At 39.5% G+C, this 15,556-nt stretch overlaps 1 protein-coding gene across 12 annotated transcripts in view; it reads left to right on the top strand.

Moving 5' to 3' along the window:
* Positions 1 to 10,133, top strand: part of phc3 (polyhomeotic homolog 3 (Drosophila)) — a 28,749-nt gene extending 18,616 nt beyond the window's left edge. For 7 of the 12 annotated variants that reach the window (XM_041270383.1, XM_041270385.1, XM_041270382.1 and 4 more), the window contains 8 exons: positions 539 to 1,377; positions 1,964 to 2,123; positions 2,804 to 3,102; positions 4,710 to 4,860; positions 5,495 to 5,609; positions 6,647 to 6,785; positions 7,113 to 7,350; positions 8,807 to 10,133. In XM_041270383.1, the coding sequence (XP_041126317.1) occupies positions 539 to 1,377; positions 1,964 to 2,123; positions 2,804 to 3,102; positions 4,710 to 4,860; positions 5,495 to 5,609; positions 6,647 to 6,785; positions 7,113 to 7,350; positions 8,807 to 8,961 (2,096 nt within the window). In that variant the 3' untranslated portion in view covers positions 8,962 to 10,133. Of the gene's footprint in view, positions 1 to 538; positions 1,378 to 1,963; positions 2,124 to 2,803; positions 3,103 to 4,709; positions 4,861 to 5,494; positions 5,610 to 5,837; positions 6,005 to 6,646; positions 6,786 to 7,112; positions 7,351 to 7,697; positions 7,800 to 8,806 lie in introns of those variants that run through there. The other 5 variants (XM_041270388.1, XM_041270378.1, XM_041270384.1 and 2 more) reach the window with 4 other exon arrangements.
* The last annotated feature ends 5,423 nt before the right edge of the window (positions 10,134 to 15,556 follow it).

The raw sequence follows: 15,556 nt of genomic DNA, 5'->3' as shown, positions 1-15,556 counted from the left end.
CCAAAGGAATGCTGTCGTCTTTTGACTAAATATTACTGTTGTGTTAAGCTTAGAATTAAGAATGTCCTTGTTCTCTTTCTATAGAGACAACAGTGTGTGTATTTCGTGAGCTGTAAAGTTTTTTTTTCTTTATATTTTTGCTTATAGAATGCGAAGGCCAACACGTGAAACTATGGCGATTTCAGTTCTCTGCTGCACCTTGGTCGCAACACGGTCGTTACTACACGGGGGATGATTTTGCTTTGGTGCTTTGGTGTGGAATTTACTTTTAAATTGGGCTTAAGTTGGCAGTAGTAACGACGGCGTAAGCAGTTGCGATGGTGTAATTTACACCTGCTGGTGCACTCAGATGTCAAAGTGATTACCCTTTTTACATTCCCCTTACTATTTTAAAGTGTTTGCCATCATTATGTCGCAGGTAATAGCTAGTTTACAGAAAAATGAGAACTAAATATTGGAGATTGAATATTGAGAAATTAAATGAACAATAGGTAGGACAATTAATTTTTTATGACTAGTGTTTCTGTCTCTGTTTCAGCCCCATACCCTCTTATCAAACACCAGCATATTCACGCTGCTCAACCACAGAAAGGTCCAACCCACCAGCTAATCATCCAACAGCAGCCACCACCCCCCCAGCGGCAAGTTCAGCCAATCGCACTCCAGGTCTCTCGTCAAGAGACTTCGCCTCTCTCCCTGGCAATCCAGACCCAGGTCCCTCCCCCCACTACAGTCTCCATTGAATCGCAGCACTGCACTCCCATCACAGCCACTGCCCTGCCCCTGACCTCATCCCCTGGCCAATTGCAGGCTGTGCAGCAGCAAACAGTCGTGGTTTCACCTCCACCTACTCAGTCCCCCACCAGCCAATCCCCTACCACAGTCATTCAGCCCCAGGCACTTATCCAATCACAGCCTCATGCTCTGGTCTCTACTCCCTTGCAGTTAGGCCCTGCCCAGTCACCCATTCTAAGTACTGCCCAGGTAATACAGCCCCACCTTCCTCCTGTGACTTCCCCGATAGCTCACATTGGCCCCCTTCCTTACACCACTCTTATTTCACCATCCATCAACTTCCCTCCCCAGCCACCACATCAGCAGCAGCCTCCTGCCCCTCAGGCCTCCCTAGGCCCCGTGTCCTCACCGCCTTCCCCTCCACCTCAGCTCTCCCACTCTCCCCCTGCCCAGCTACAGCCACTCCCCTTGCAGTCTGTTCAGGCCTCGGAGATTCTGCCCCCTGGGCAGATGCTTGTGTCAGAGGAGGAGCTGCCGGCAGTCGATGCCTTGGTCCAAATGCCCTACCAGGGGCTGCCCCCTCCCCAGACCGTAGCCATTAACCTGCAAGTGCAGCATCCCACCCCCATGGAGGTTCCAGTGGTAAGACCTTCAGGGCATTTCATTTTTGTATTGGATAGAAACACTATTTAAGTTTTTGTGAAGGTTTTGTTTGTCCTGTCATCTCCTGTAAAAAGATCTTAAAGAGGTTCTTACTAATGAAATAATTCCATACATAATTTGTGTCTTACATGTTTTCAAAGACACATGTATATATCTGTACTACACCAGCTCTGTTTGAAGGCCTTACTTTCAGGTAGGAGAGTACATTTTCAACGCCTTTTCTTCAGTGATTAACCAACCAGCTGCTTCCTCAGTTGACTGACATGCTTTGCAGCCAGTATCTGAAGACATTGCTGAGGTAAAATGACCCAAGAAGTAAATGCATATCAGATTACCTGAAAGTATGGCATACAAACTGATAGCTCTCAGTGCGGATTTATATATTTTTTATTACAATATATTTGCTTCTTTTCAAACACAGTAGAAGTGCAAGAGAGGTGAGATTATTCCATGACGTTTAAAATGGACGTGTGTGTTTCTTGCTGTTTGATTATGTTTCTGGGCACTGATTTGTGGCTACTCTCACTCCCTGTGTGGTGGTGGTGGTGGGGGGGGTCGGGTTAAGCAGGTCTACCAGGTGGAGGGGATGTGTGAAGAGGAGATGAGAGAAGACAGGGAGGAGTGTCTGCCTGGGAACAGAACTCCAACACCTCCTGCTCTGTCACCCCCTGCTGGTCAAGTCAGGGACTGCGAGGAGAGCTCCACTCAGCAAGACATGTCAACAGGTATAAGGAAATGGAAGCCAGTCGAGGGCTTGGTTCTGATAATACTGGGCTGATTATGAGGATGTGAGGTGGGGAAGCAGATTTGCGTTCTACAGGCTTCAGTGCACAGTGCTGCATCTGTGGGCGTTGGTGCAACATGGATGCCTCACTTCCTCACAGTCAGAGTAGTCAGATTAACTTTTAGCAAGATTGTCCTTCAAGTATAGTTAATAGGCAATGGCAAATCATGATGTAAACAGAAACAATGATGGATAATCATAGGGAACAACTGGCCATAATAGGGTATTAAATAAGTAAAAAATAAAATATTAGTAATCTCTTTAATTAATAATCTCTTTAACTACGGAGTGCCTCAAGTAGCTCTTTATCATACTTTGATGTGGTCAGTGAGATATTTATCCAAACTGTACCTATAACAGGATTTGAATTGTTATTGAAAGTGAATGGCAGAAGGTTTTGCTTAAACCTAATCTTAACTTTAAACACAATTTTACTGCATACTGAATCCTAACCTTATAGTCATTACAAGTGAGACAATTGAAATCATATTCTATGTATTCCCAGTGTGGATGCCCCTGGGTCATTTAGGATCCGTTGAATCAGTAAGCATGCTGATTTCTCTTTATCTTTCCTAATGAACAGCTGAGTGACTCCCTTCCCTCTCTTTCTCTTCCTCCCAGGTCTGCCTGGACTTCCGTGTGTGAACACCTCAGGCAACACCTCTGTGATCAGATCCTCCTCGGACCCCTCCTACATCAACAGCTCCCCACCTCCTCCTCTTTCTCCTCCCCATCCTCCTCCTCCCCCTCCTCCTCCTCCTCTCCCCCCTACTCTCCTGCCTGCTGTGGTCAGGAGCCCCAGCAAGCCTGTCCCAGCTGGCCTGCCTGAGAACAAGCCTCCGCAGGCGATTGTGAAACCACACATCCTCACCCACCTCATCGAGGGCTTTGTCATCCAGGAGGGGCTCGAGCCATTCCCGGTATATCCACTAGGAGATAGCACTGAGCTACAGCTGCTGCAGGAAAAAATACAAGAGCCAATCAAATTATGATTGAATTGCTGCAACTTTTGTACTGATTTGTTGCTATTCTTATTCTAATATACATGCCAAAAAAGGGTATTACTTAAAAGACCTATTATTGTAACTGACTATATTTATACGACCCTATGACTATTAGTGTATTCTTTAGTAGTCATTAAGTAGGCTATATCAGTCTGTGAATACTAATTGGTAATACTTTGCAATACCTCTAAGTGGTAACAATTCAGTCTTACTGTGAATATTTTGTTGATGGGAAATTAAATTATGCACTTTTCATGGATCCTATGACTCTGACACTAAACTAATTGTTTTTTTCTTACTTTTAATGTACCAATCACTGTTGTTTTTCTCCTTTCAGGAAACAGTTTTAAATCTTTGAAAACCACGCTATTATTTTTTAGTTATATTCTTCCAATGAAATACTTGTCCTCTTGGCTTAGTTATTATTATATTTTATACAGATTTTATGATTGAGTTTGGAGATATTATTGTATGAAGTGAATATCAAGTGTCTGGTTAATTACTGGAAATAACTGATGAAAACATTTTGCCAGTTTTGCCCAAAGTTACAGTACTGAAAGTGTGCCCTCTGTCAGAGTGACATTGCATGCAAACAATGAGACAGTGAGGTTTAGAAGAAGTGGGATGTGTGCATCAGGCAACGTGAGGCTGTGCATTGACCTGACAAGCTCACTGATTCTGTGTGTATGACTACTGGACAGGGTTCTCCTTTGAGGCATGTTTGATTAACTTAACCTCAGCAGTGCTCAATGGTCCCTTCTCAGAAATTCCTTGGTCACCTGGTCATGACCCAGTAGGCTTTCCCTTATACTTTGGTGTACAGTATAATGACAAGTAACTGGACTAGTGAGGGATATTGACCCACATGCTGAAAGCAACCAGAGTGCATTGCAAGACAGAAAAGTGCTGTAAACACATTGTATTGAGACCTGTGGCAAAGTGGTTAACAGTGTGCAGGTGCAGGAATGCAGCAGTGATCAGTGAACAGACAGACAGCGATAATCCAAGTGCAATGATATTTTAATTTTAATCCAGTTGGTCTTATGACCCAAATACAGTAAATAATAACAATGTTAACGTGCAATATAGCGGCGTGTATTGCTCTGTTTTAGTCCGCGGGTTGGATCCTGAAATAATAATAGTCCCAATCTTTAACACCCACATGTAACACAAAACACCAACACAAGTCCACAGTGCATGCTGAAGTGCTCATGGTGTAAATACAGGTATTCATGAAAAAAAGTGCAGTGATGTCCGGGTTTAGTGCTGGCCTTTGGTGATCGTGTTCAGCTGTCTAATAGTAACAAACAGTATATTCTTTAGACACGACGGTAAACAAACAAAACATTTGCGATAATAATTCTCGTCTCTCACGTAATAATCCATAATAATTCATGTAATTCACGGTAAAATGACACAACCTTTTAAAATGTATATAATAAAAGATTTGAAAGGTTCAAAGGCATTGTCATGAATACCGTGAGCAGTTCTGGTCTGAATTGTGGCTTGTCGTTTTGTCACAGGTAAGTCGTTCTTCCCTCTTGACTGAGAAGAAAGGGCAGCAGTGTGAGCAGCAGGTGATGGAACCCAACAGTGAGGAGCCACAGTCCATGATGGAGACTGAAGAGCCGGAACACTCCACAGACAGTGACATGGATGACATCATCGCTGACGGTTTGTACCTTTCGTCAGGACCAGTGCAAGACTGGAAGAGAACAGTAACACAGCAATATGTTTTTTTGCTTTAAAAAGAATTGGATGGTCAGGCTGCAGAAATAGATCTTTAACTCAATGCAAAATATTTGCTGTATTATAAAAAGAGATTAAGGCAGAACCATTTCTCTTAAACATGCCAAACATTTCAGAGTCAGCTTGCATCAATTAAAAAATGTGTTCAATTATTATTTCCACTTTCCAAGGTTGGTTGAAGATCTGCATTTTAGGATTTAGGATTTTTGTAGGAAAAGCGAGTAAGCATGGTAAAAAAAAGAGGATGGCAGTGGACACACCCATAGGATATGAAGATTTACTTATTTCTTTGTAATACTGATGTCTACATCCGTACCCCTCCCCTATTATCTTAAGTATAAGGTAATATATGCTGAATTTATTATAAAAGGATGATAGAAAAAGCACAGAGTTTTGGAGACAGAATTTAACTGCAAAGCTTTTTATCATGATTTTATTATACACCTCAATACCTTGATTATGCAAATAGCCAAAGGGGGCTATTGGGCACATTTTTACGCTGTCTGCAGCACACTGCTTGTGTAAAATCATATTCGTACGGTTTTGTTCTTTTTCATAGGGGTTATGGAGGAAACCGTGACAGAGCTGCTGAAATGCGAGTTCTGTGGGAAGATGGGATACGCACACAAATTCCTGCGGTCAAAACGATTCTGCTCCAAGTCATGTGCCAAAAGGTGAAATTATGAATTAATTAATTTTCTTTTGTCTTTGCACTTACTTCAGCATAAGACCTGATTACGTGTTTAACCCACTTAGTAGCAACAACTACAGGCAAAAGGGCAACAACATGAAATGCATTTCCCAGTACTGAATTCTTTTCTCATGCATTTCTGATAAATCTTACCACAAACTGTAGTCTAATAGGGTCAGCCCAAACCGTTTTGTGTATTTCTTTTAAGCAGTAAAAGAGGTGCTTCCTGTGTTCTGTGGTGGAGGAAGCGTTAACCACAGCAGAAACAGAAACGTGTACAGTAGAGTGTGGAGCCAGGCTGCTACAGCTCTCCAGGCTGCTTCAACTCTAGACTCTCTCACTTGCTCGTCTCCTGCCCCTGCTCTGTGAAGCTTAAGCGTAAGCTCAGAAATACTCAGATAACTTTAAGTCAATTCAACGACTTTCTTTCTTTCAAAGGAAACATTTGTCATTGAGGTTTCTTTTAGCATTTCTAAGTTTTGCACTGTTGATGGTTTAATAAATCATGTTATGTGAGTTATTTGTGTACTAACACTGTGGCAACCTTGAGTTAATAAGTGGAACGTATGTGTATAAAATCAGTGAGTTACACAGAAAGAAGCTAAGTGGCACACTCCTACAGTTCATTTTTCAAATCAACTCATTTCAGAATGTATTTGTTTTTTTGCTGGAATATTTTGTAAGCTTGGTAAATAGGGATCTAAGCTGAAACAATAAGGGGATGGTAGAGAACATACCATATAACAGCATATTAAACAGACAATATGTATGAAAATGTAGATTATATAACTTATCTTTTTAGGGCTCCATATACAATAAATGTAATCTTGAGGCGGTCTGACTTACTCTATATTATTATACTGATTACTATCTTCCCAGTGTAAGTCACGATCTGTTGAAAACAACAGCGATTCAGAGCGCCTCTTATTTAGCTAAGAGGCTGCCCATCAGTTCTTTCTGTGTGAACACACATTGTAGAGTGTTACAGATCCTCAGTGTTTTCTGTTCTTCCTTTCCCAGGTTCAATGTTAGTTGCACTAAAAGAGTCAGCCTGCTGAAAGCAGACAAGGGGGTCCGCTGGACTCGGAAGCCAGGTGGGCGACGAGGGCGCCGGCCGAGAGGGGCACAGGGGGGCTCCAGGGAGCACTTTCTCCGGCAGGTTGGTGTGCTGCAAACTCATTGCTTTCGTCTTATTTTACTAATGTCTTTTTTTTAATAATATGATACTCTGAATAACTTGCACTAAAGAACCATGTTTTATTGCAATTGGATAGTCGGTGCTTTACATATGCGTAAAAATGTGTGATAGACAGATGGCAGGCACCTTCGTATATCCGCAGATTGTGAAACTTTAGATAACTCATGCTAAAGACAGTCTTTGCCAAGTTTAATTGGTAGATTATGCTTAGCATGCTTCCTTAAAGGGCTTAAAATTGGTTTCGATGGGAATTGGAAAAAGCTGTTTATCTTGATTTATTTATTTTAGTTGCCAGCTACTTATCCCGCCACAGGTGGGATGCAACTAGCTCGCAGCCAGTCGCCTCAAGAAGACACAGTTCCTGTTGCCATGACGACACGGCTGCGGCGACAGAGTGAGCAGGGGAGGGAGCTGGATCTCAGAGTGAGACACTCCTCAGACAATAATGAGAGCCTGCCCTCCGTACAGTCCGATCCTACGCAGTGGACAGTCAGTGACGTCTGGGCCTTTATTTACGCTTTACCAGGTGACTTCTCATTTATGGCTTCTTTGTTTTTAAACAATTTCTTACTATGTTCACGTGCCTCATGTCAAACCCTACTGCCAGTTACACGTTTTATTTTCACCAGGGTTTCTATGGAAAGTCACCCAGGTCAAAAATTGGTTATTTAGTACACATTCTAATTTGACTAGTACGTGTTGTTATTCTAATTATTACACATACTAATTTGGCCAATTAGGTTGTTGAAAATGAAATGAGAAGCAGTGAATTTAAAGAAAATAGTATGTGTAATAAATGATCCAATTAAAAGTTGCCTGACCTCTGCCATTCCCTCCCAATTTGTGGTGGTATATGGACTTTGCATTGGGTAGTCTAGTAGAAGATGGATAGACACGGACCCCCTGAGACGAGCATCAACTGGTGGTTTCAGAGCCTTAGTGATCGCTTTAACTCAGAGGTAATCCCACCGTAACTAATATGTAATTTTAAACAAGTGTTGAAAGATCTGACATTGACTCTAATATTAGCTAAGATAGCTCAATATTTTAGTGTAAAACTGAAATAAATACAATTAGAAAACAAAAAAAACAATGATTGTGTACATTGTTAATACAAACTGATGGTGCTTACGGTTCAAAGGTGATCTGTACATCCCTAACTTAAGGAAAACTCCTGATTCTAAATCCCTCCCCCTCCCCATCGCATCGCTCACTCAGCAAGTGAAACAGAAAAAAACTATGTATGTAACTTAATTTTGCTTATAGATCACTTTTTAAATTTTGTATTCACTGCCCCTCCAGGCTGCTAAAACAAAATGGTAGCCTTGCTTGAGGGGCTTGGTCATCCTCTTCACTTGGGCTGCCGGACATTTTGCCCTTCTGTCTTCCTTCTTTTTTTTGGTTTCAAAATACCTTCCGTTCGCTATCGCAGACGCACAGGTGCTCTTAAAGGGAATGTTAAATCCTTATTGGTTGTAACCTTACTCCTCCCACTGTGCTTTGATTGGCTAGGCGGATTTCTACTGTGCCCAAGCATGAGACCTGACTCCTAAATCATGTTTTCGTTCACTAGCACTGTCGTATTTGCCCTAGCGATAGCGGATGCGCACATATTTGCTAAATAGGGCCTGTAGCCTTTTATGTATTCTGATTGGTCCAAATCCATAGATGCTAAGTGTTTTTTTACCTGGATGGCCTTCTATAGGTTTCAAACTTACCAATGGTGATGGTATTTTCTTAATGGTTTGGACATCTACAGGTTTATGCAAGAAACTAGTGTGAGACCATGGTACAAAATAGGCACCTAACAAAATTATCAATATGAATAGCATATGTATCTCTCATCCTAAATTCAAGCCAATGAAGGGGTGGGGGGGCTAGTGAATCTTTTTTATACAGTACACAGTGAAGAATATGACGGATTACGACAGGGAGCTTAGTTCAGATGCATTGATCTATAATGGCATGTCATCCTTCCACAGGCTGCCAGGACATTGCTGCCGAGTTCCGTGCCCAGGAGATTGACGGCCAGGCGCTGCTGCTTCTCAAGGAAGATCACTTGATGAGTGCCATGAATATCAAACTGGGCCCAGCCCTGAAAATCTGTGCCCGTATCAACACTCTGAAGGAGCCCTAATGGGAAGTGGAACGGGAGCAAACAGACTTCTATCACTGTAGCGAAACACCACTATTCTGAACTCCGATCTCACCAGAGATATTGCACAGTGCCTGCCAACAGTGTGAGGTGAACATCTGATATTTAATTCAACCAATGGTTTGGTTGAACTGGGAGGATAGAGAGCAATAAAGAGATTTCTTTATTTATTATGTGCCACAAAGCAGGGAAAAATATATAGTAGTCCCACCTCCCCCCAAAACATCACATCAAAAATGTACTGTAATGAAACTTCCCATATGAAGGAATTGGAAGAGCTGCCTGCAAGCTTTTTCTGGATGCTGGAATAAAGGTCACATGACTTGGTGGAGACACAGTCTTTGGATTCCAAATTGCGGTGTCTCCTTTGAGTCATGTGATTATGCAGTTCTTTTCTATACATATATAGCACAGCAATCAAGGTGCGGTTAAAAATTAATTTATTAGCTTTTATTGAAAGACTCATAAAAGAGGTGGCGGTCTGCTGCTAGCGCTGTGCATTTTAAGTGGCAGGTACATAACATTTTTATACCTGTAGACAGTGACTGAATGTATTATATGAATATATCTGAATTTCTATGAAGGATTTTTTTAAAGAAAGAAAAACAGTGTTTTTATGTGACTCAACATGTTGCTGTTGGTACTGCTGTCTAATTTAAGGCGTGCACTACGTTATTATATGGTTTATCTGAGGACGCTTACACTTATTTTGCTAAATATTTTGGCTAGCCATTAAAAAACAAACAAAGAAAAGATCTGTATAAAAGTTGATAAAACAAACTGCCCCCCTCGTTTTGAAGGAAATAATAGAATGACTAACAGTGACATTTTCTATAAGCCTGAACATGAATAATAGGAAAAACAAGAATATTGCAGGTTATCTTATAACAGATCTGCTACACCATGCCAAAGAGCCGCCCATACCCAGGGTAGCTTGGTATAGCAATTCCACTCTTGCTTTCATGCTCTACAGTAGGCATCCAAGGCATTATTCGCTTACCTTAGTGCTACTGATCATTTCTACCAAGAGGGCAAAATGTTCACAGAAATGATATGAAAAAAGAACCTTTTTTTCTTTTTGTTAAAGTTAGGACATGTTTTGTTTATATTCCCAAATTCACATAATTTCTTGATAAATAAAGGCATCTGAACCAGTCCCGGGTTACATTATCTGTGAAGCATGTAAACAAAGCTGTAAATGTACAAGAGGACTCTTTGGTTCCTAAAGAGTAAAAGAGCAGAATGTTTCGCTTACCTAGTCCAGTATTTCCATACTTGGGTGGCTGACTTGAGAGGCTGCCCAGCTTGCCTGAAAAGAAAAAAAAAAAAAAAAAAAAAAATATATATATATATATATATATATATATATATATACATATATATATTATATTATACATATATATAAACATATATAAAACAACTGTCAACAAATTGCCATATATATATATCCTATATATATATATATATATATATATATATATATATATATATATATATATTATATATATATATACCACCGTCGTCACCAATTTAATGAAAAAAATACCGGAGACCAGTGGGTACCATAACTGCTATCCAACCATTGTGTACAGAGCTGTTGCCAGACTAACACTGTGGGGGGTGCATAACTGCATGTATACAGTGTTACAGTGTTTGCCAGACAGAACACTGGTGAATATCCATGGATAACAGGAGAACATTTTACTTGGGGTTGTACCATTTACAATGTTTATGATACAGACCAATTAACTTTGGCTTTATAAAGACTAGGTCATAAAAACGTGAACTGCATTCTGAAGTAAGCAAAAACTTGCTGCTAACATGAAAACAAAGAAAAAGTGTTTGTAAATGATGCCAATTCCTGGTAAGCATGTTATGGTAAACAGTCCTTTAAAAGTGTGTATTGATTTTCAAAATGAGTTTCTAGTTCTAAAAACCTGTGTAGGCCACCACACAGATTGGACAAAATATTAGCAAACCCTCAATAGGGTGTAGGGACACCTGGGGCAAGGATTTAATGAGGCAAGTCTAAAAGGTGTTTACATTGTTCAGGAGGGATACAATTATTATAGCCTCTATTTGGGTAAGGAAGTACTTGTCAACTGAACACCTGCTGTTAGCTCACTATTGGGCATGTCAGCTCTGCAGTCTTGTCAAGATACATCTTTTGCATATTAGAGAATGCATTTATGTTTGAATAACAATATCATGTGAAGGACAGCACATTTGCACAAAGGATACAAATGCCAGTTGTTTCTATTGTTTCTTTAGGTCCATTACTAGCCTTATAGTGTTATAGTACTTATGGTTGGATTGCATCCACTATCATTCGTTATCTGTGTTAACCTGGGAACACCTTCCTTTATACAGTAGCCTCCCAGATATTCATCACCATGATGCTTTTATGGTCACTCATTACCCTGGTCCTACAGTACTGTATAAAAAGCCTGACAATGGCTAACTGTGGCAAATGATGCCAAATCTGGGTGGACTATGTCAATAGTTCATGGTTTATCCAAGCAGAAAAAAAAAAAAAAAAAACATTGTGTAAGTTGATCTAATAAATAAATACATATCTGGGCTGGTGGGGTTAATGCTCTTACAAAGAGTGGACTCCAGAAAGATAAAAAGGCAAGGGCTTTTAAAAACTGAATCCAGGCAATTCATACAATGGAGTATACAGTCTAAAGTGTGATACCCACCACATAAGATGTTACAATGGGAATCACCACTTGTATCATCTTCTTGTGAAAATCAGCTGGATCTAACAATGTCTGAGACTATATATTTTGTTATCATTTATAGTGAGATAAAAAAGATTAGCTAACTAGTATACCAAATATAAATGCCACTTAAAACTATTTGATATAAAGACATTTAATATATACAGAAATATCAGGGTCTACTATGTTTAAAGGTAATAATTGGTCTGGTAACAGCCCTGTAGAAGTATGATCAGCACCACTGTGTGTTATCCTGTGTTGAGGTAGAAGGGCTGTCACTCAGCTTGCCCACCCTGGTCTCAGACCCTGCTCGTCTGATCTCATGAAAGGCATTTTGTTATTGTTAATTAATATGCTTATAGCTTTGCACCTCTGTCTATAGTCTGCACAATTTTTATTATAACTGTTTTCTTGTTTTTTGTTTGTTGCAGTGTTGTACAATTAGATAACATTCCCATTGTGGTTTTGAATGTAAAAAAAAAAAATTAAAAAAAAAAAAAAAATCAACACATTGCATTTATACTACAGTTTATAATGCAGTAGTGCTCACAGAGGTAAATGCGAGCTTCATTATAATAAGTAAAAAAACCTGATATACTTCCTGTACATTTGTGTGCCTTCTTCCCATCCATAAGTTTTCTATGCTCCTTTCATGGCAGTTACACAGTGTCATATATGCTGTCCTGCTATCATTGCTGGAAATGAATTGCAACAGGAATGTGCAACTTTTATATTACATATTACAACATCCTCTTGCCCTCTGATTGGTTGTCAGCTATATATTCAGAAGTTGTAGAAAATATCTCGACAATTGTAAACTACCCATAGCTGACAATTAGAAATACATTTAGTGACAATCCCAGTAAGCCTCCAGAAGAGTACATATAGACCTATTGGTAAAGTATTACTGAAGTATATAGCAGGGATTCAAATTTCTTAACAAATGTGCTACGTTATCGATATTTATATGTAAAATATGTGCTTGTCTTCCAACACAAAAAGAAAACACTGCTTCACTTATCCTTAGAACCAACTGTTGTAAACGCTAATCGACGCTAGATGGCAGTAGGGTTTTAATAATAGTTTTGCTTTAGTGGAAAATGTGCATCAAAATGAAACAAGTAATAAGCAAAAACATTAATTCGTTTAAAATGTAACCTTACACAAATTGGTGACTTCCACATTTCGAACGTTTTAAACTTGACTCTTTACCTTTAGTTTCTCCTAAAAGTGTGTGTGTGTGTGTGTGTGTGTGTGTGTGTGTGTGTGTGTGTGTGTATATATATATATATATATATATATATAATAATGAACGCATGTACAAAAACACGGAAATGTAAGATACATACGCATTAAAAATACACGATAGAAGACAGTAATTCAAGGATCATGGAGCCTTTTAATGTATTTGAAACATGTGTAATGTAAATCAAATACTCTAACGAAGGGCAGTTGTATTTTATATCAATCCAGACTAGTGTGGTACTGTATGAAAACGGGACTAGAGATTTGGCGGTTTTTTTTTTTTTTTCTAAAAGTTAAAGAATAATTAATTATTCCGAATTGTCTAAGCAGGTTTTTACCTAATCTATCTAAATCTAGCATTCAGATATGGACTACCAGCAGGTTTGGATTCATATTAATATTCTGAAACTCAAAATCTCAGTTTCTATCTTGGGTCTGCCTGCCATCCTCCTCGTGGTAATAGCTCTACCGTGCATCAATCTGGGCAGCGAACCACAATCAAGAACACAAGCGTTCAGTACTGGGAGGAGTACTCGTTCTACTGGTAGGTAAGTTTCCCCTGCATGATGTCCTTTTTGTTTTGCATGAGGTACAGGAGACCAGTAGGCTACTGTGTATATGAAAAGCATATTTTGGGACCTGTATTCATTATTTAAACAATGCCAGTATTTTGATCCCCCATCATTTAGATAAATTGAATATACCCCCTTTTGGCAAATGCAGCTGGTAAACATACATTTTTACTGGGCAAGATGTGCTCAATTACTGTGCTTGTGGACACTTATGGAATAAAAAAAAAAAAGAAAATAACTTTTAGAATAACCCTGATCTTACATGCATTGCTGTTTCTTTCTAGTTTTAGTGTTTTTTTGTTTTTTGTTTTTTTTTACACTAGAGCAAAAGCGAGGTCAATCTGTCCCAATCTGTTTATTACTGCATGTTCTCTTGCTTCATGGGGGGCAGTTTCAAGATAGAGGTGTGAACATATAAAAAGCCATGGGGGTATTGTTGGAACATGCCTTTGTCATGCACAATTACACTGGAACAGCTGGTGGAAACATGAGGACAGCTGGCTTATTCCTTTCCCTTTCCCATCCAGCATTTGGCAGAATAATATCCACTGTCTGGTTCCCGATTGGAGTGCACCGTGATTCAGGATTGTTGTCGTTTGGGTACTCGCTGTACGCAGGCTGGATCGGCGCAGCTCTTTGCCTGTTCGGAGGCTCTATGGTCAGCTGCTGCTCAGGAGAATCTCCGCAATATGATGAAGACCGCTTCTATTATACCAAAGAAGAAGATACCGCAGCCTCTACAAACCAAGCCAAGAGCGCACAGGTGTGAGGGAGAATTTAATTACAAAGACTGTGCCCCTGGGACCATATTCAAAATCAATATACTAAACAAATAAAGACCGTACTGTGTACGTTTGTAAAGTATGATGTTTTTTGTGCATTCCTGTGTAGGCCTACAGACCTTATTTTCCTTGAGTGGGATGGGATCCTTGGGGAAGTTCTTATTGTCCCCCACTGGGGATATGAACACAAAGAGGTTTACATATCTAGTTTTACAGTGGAACTTGTTGTCCAATTATAATGAAACTGTACATCCAGAAAGATGCTTATCCAATTGTGATAAGACTTGCTAAGACATTCTTACAAACAAGAGACAAAATCTTGAGAGCACCTGGTAGTTACAGCATATACCTTAAATTAACATAAAACCAATACCAATTGGTTTGGTATTTTGTATTGAACCCATAACCTTCTGTTTTAGGGGTTCTTATGAAAGCCCAATGAACCACAATGGTATTGTAAAGAACGGCCAGCAAGTGTATGTTTTTTTTTTTTTTTTTTTTTTTTTTTTTTTTTTATATTCCATTTTTTACTAACAGCATGGGCAAAATCGCCAACTGACTACAGAACTCACATAATGTACTGTATATGATAATTTAAAAAAATGGACTGTTGATACCTTTAGAAATTGTATCTGAATTATGTTTATTCAAATTGTGAACTAGAGCGCCCCCCAACATTTCCCACCAGTATTGCATGTAATGGTTATGATTGCCCCCTGATTCTATACACTGCGCTGTTGAAGCCTTTTCCACATCCAGTGAAACGTTCCGATAAAGGGGCTGTAAAGACGGTTCTTCCTAAATTTAGAACACCAAAAAATAAATATTGATTTGCTGTAACCCCTTAATTAGTTATTTTGCATCTGCTTAACAAGGGAATAAAAGTCAACATGTTTTTTGTTACAGTGTGTGTGTGTATTGAATACTGGAGAAATAGCTTATTTTGCTGTACTAAAAACGCGAGAAGGTATTTCAAACCAGTAAGCTTTCTTTCAATTCATCACACCAATCTTTTACATGGCTCTTATACCTTTATGGTTTTGTCGTAATAATCAAACAAACTGACCTGTTAAAGTATCGATTCCACTCATGCTTTCATTTGAGTGTGGGTTGATGGGGAGGGAGGATATAGCAAATCAGCTTATTTAATATGAAGATAATTCCCCTCTTGAAAAAAGCTTTGACATTTGCCCTCTAGGTGGCAGACAAGCGTTATTCACAGAAGCGCCTTAATAAGATGGCATCCTGTAGGGTT

This window comes from Polyodon spathula, chromosome 14 (genome assembly GCF_017654505.1).
Source record: "Polyodon spathula isolate WHYD16114869_AA chromosome 14, ASM1765450v1, whole genome shotgun sequence".
Classification (NCBI taxonomy): domain Eukaryota; kingdom Metazoa; phylum Chordata; class Actinopteri; order Acipenseriformes; family Polyodontidae; genus Polyodon; species Polyodon spathula.
This window is presented reverse-complemented; position numbering and strand designations above follow the sequence as displayed.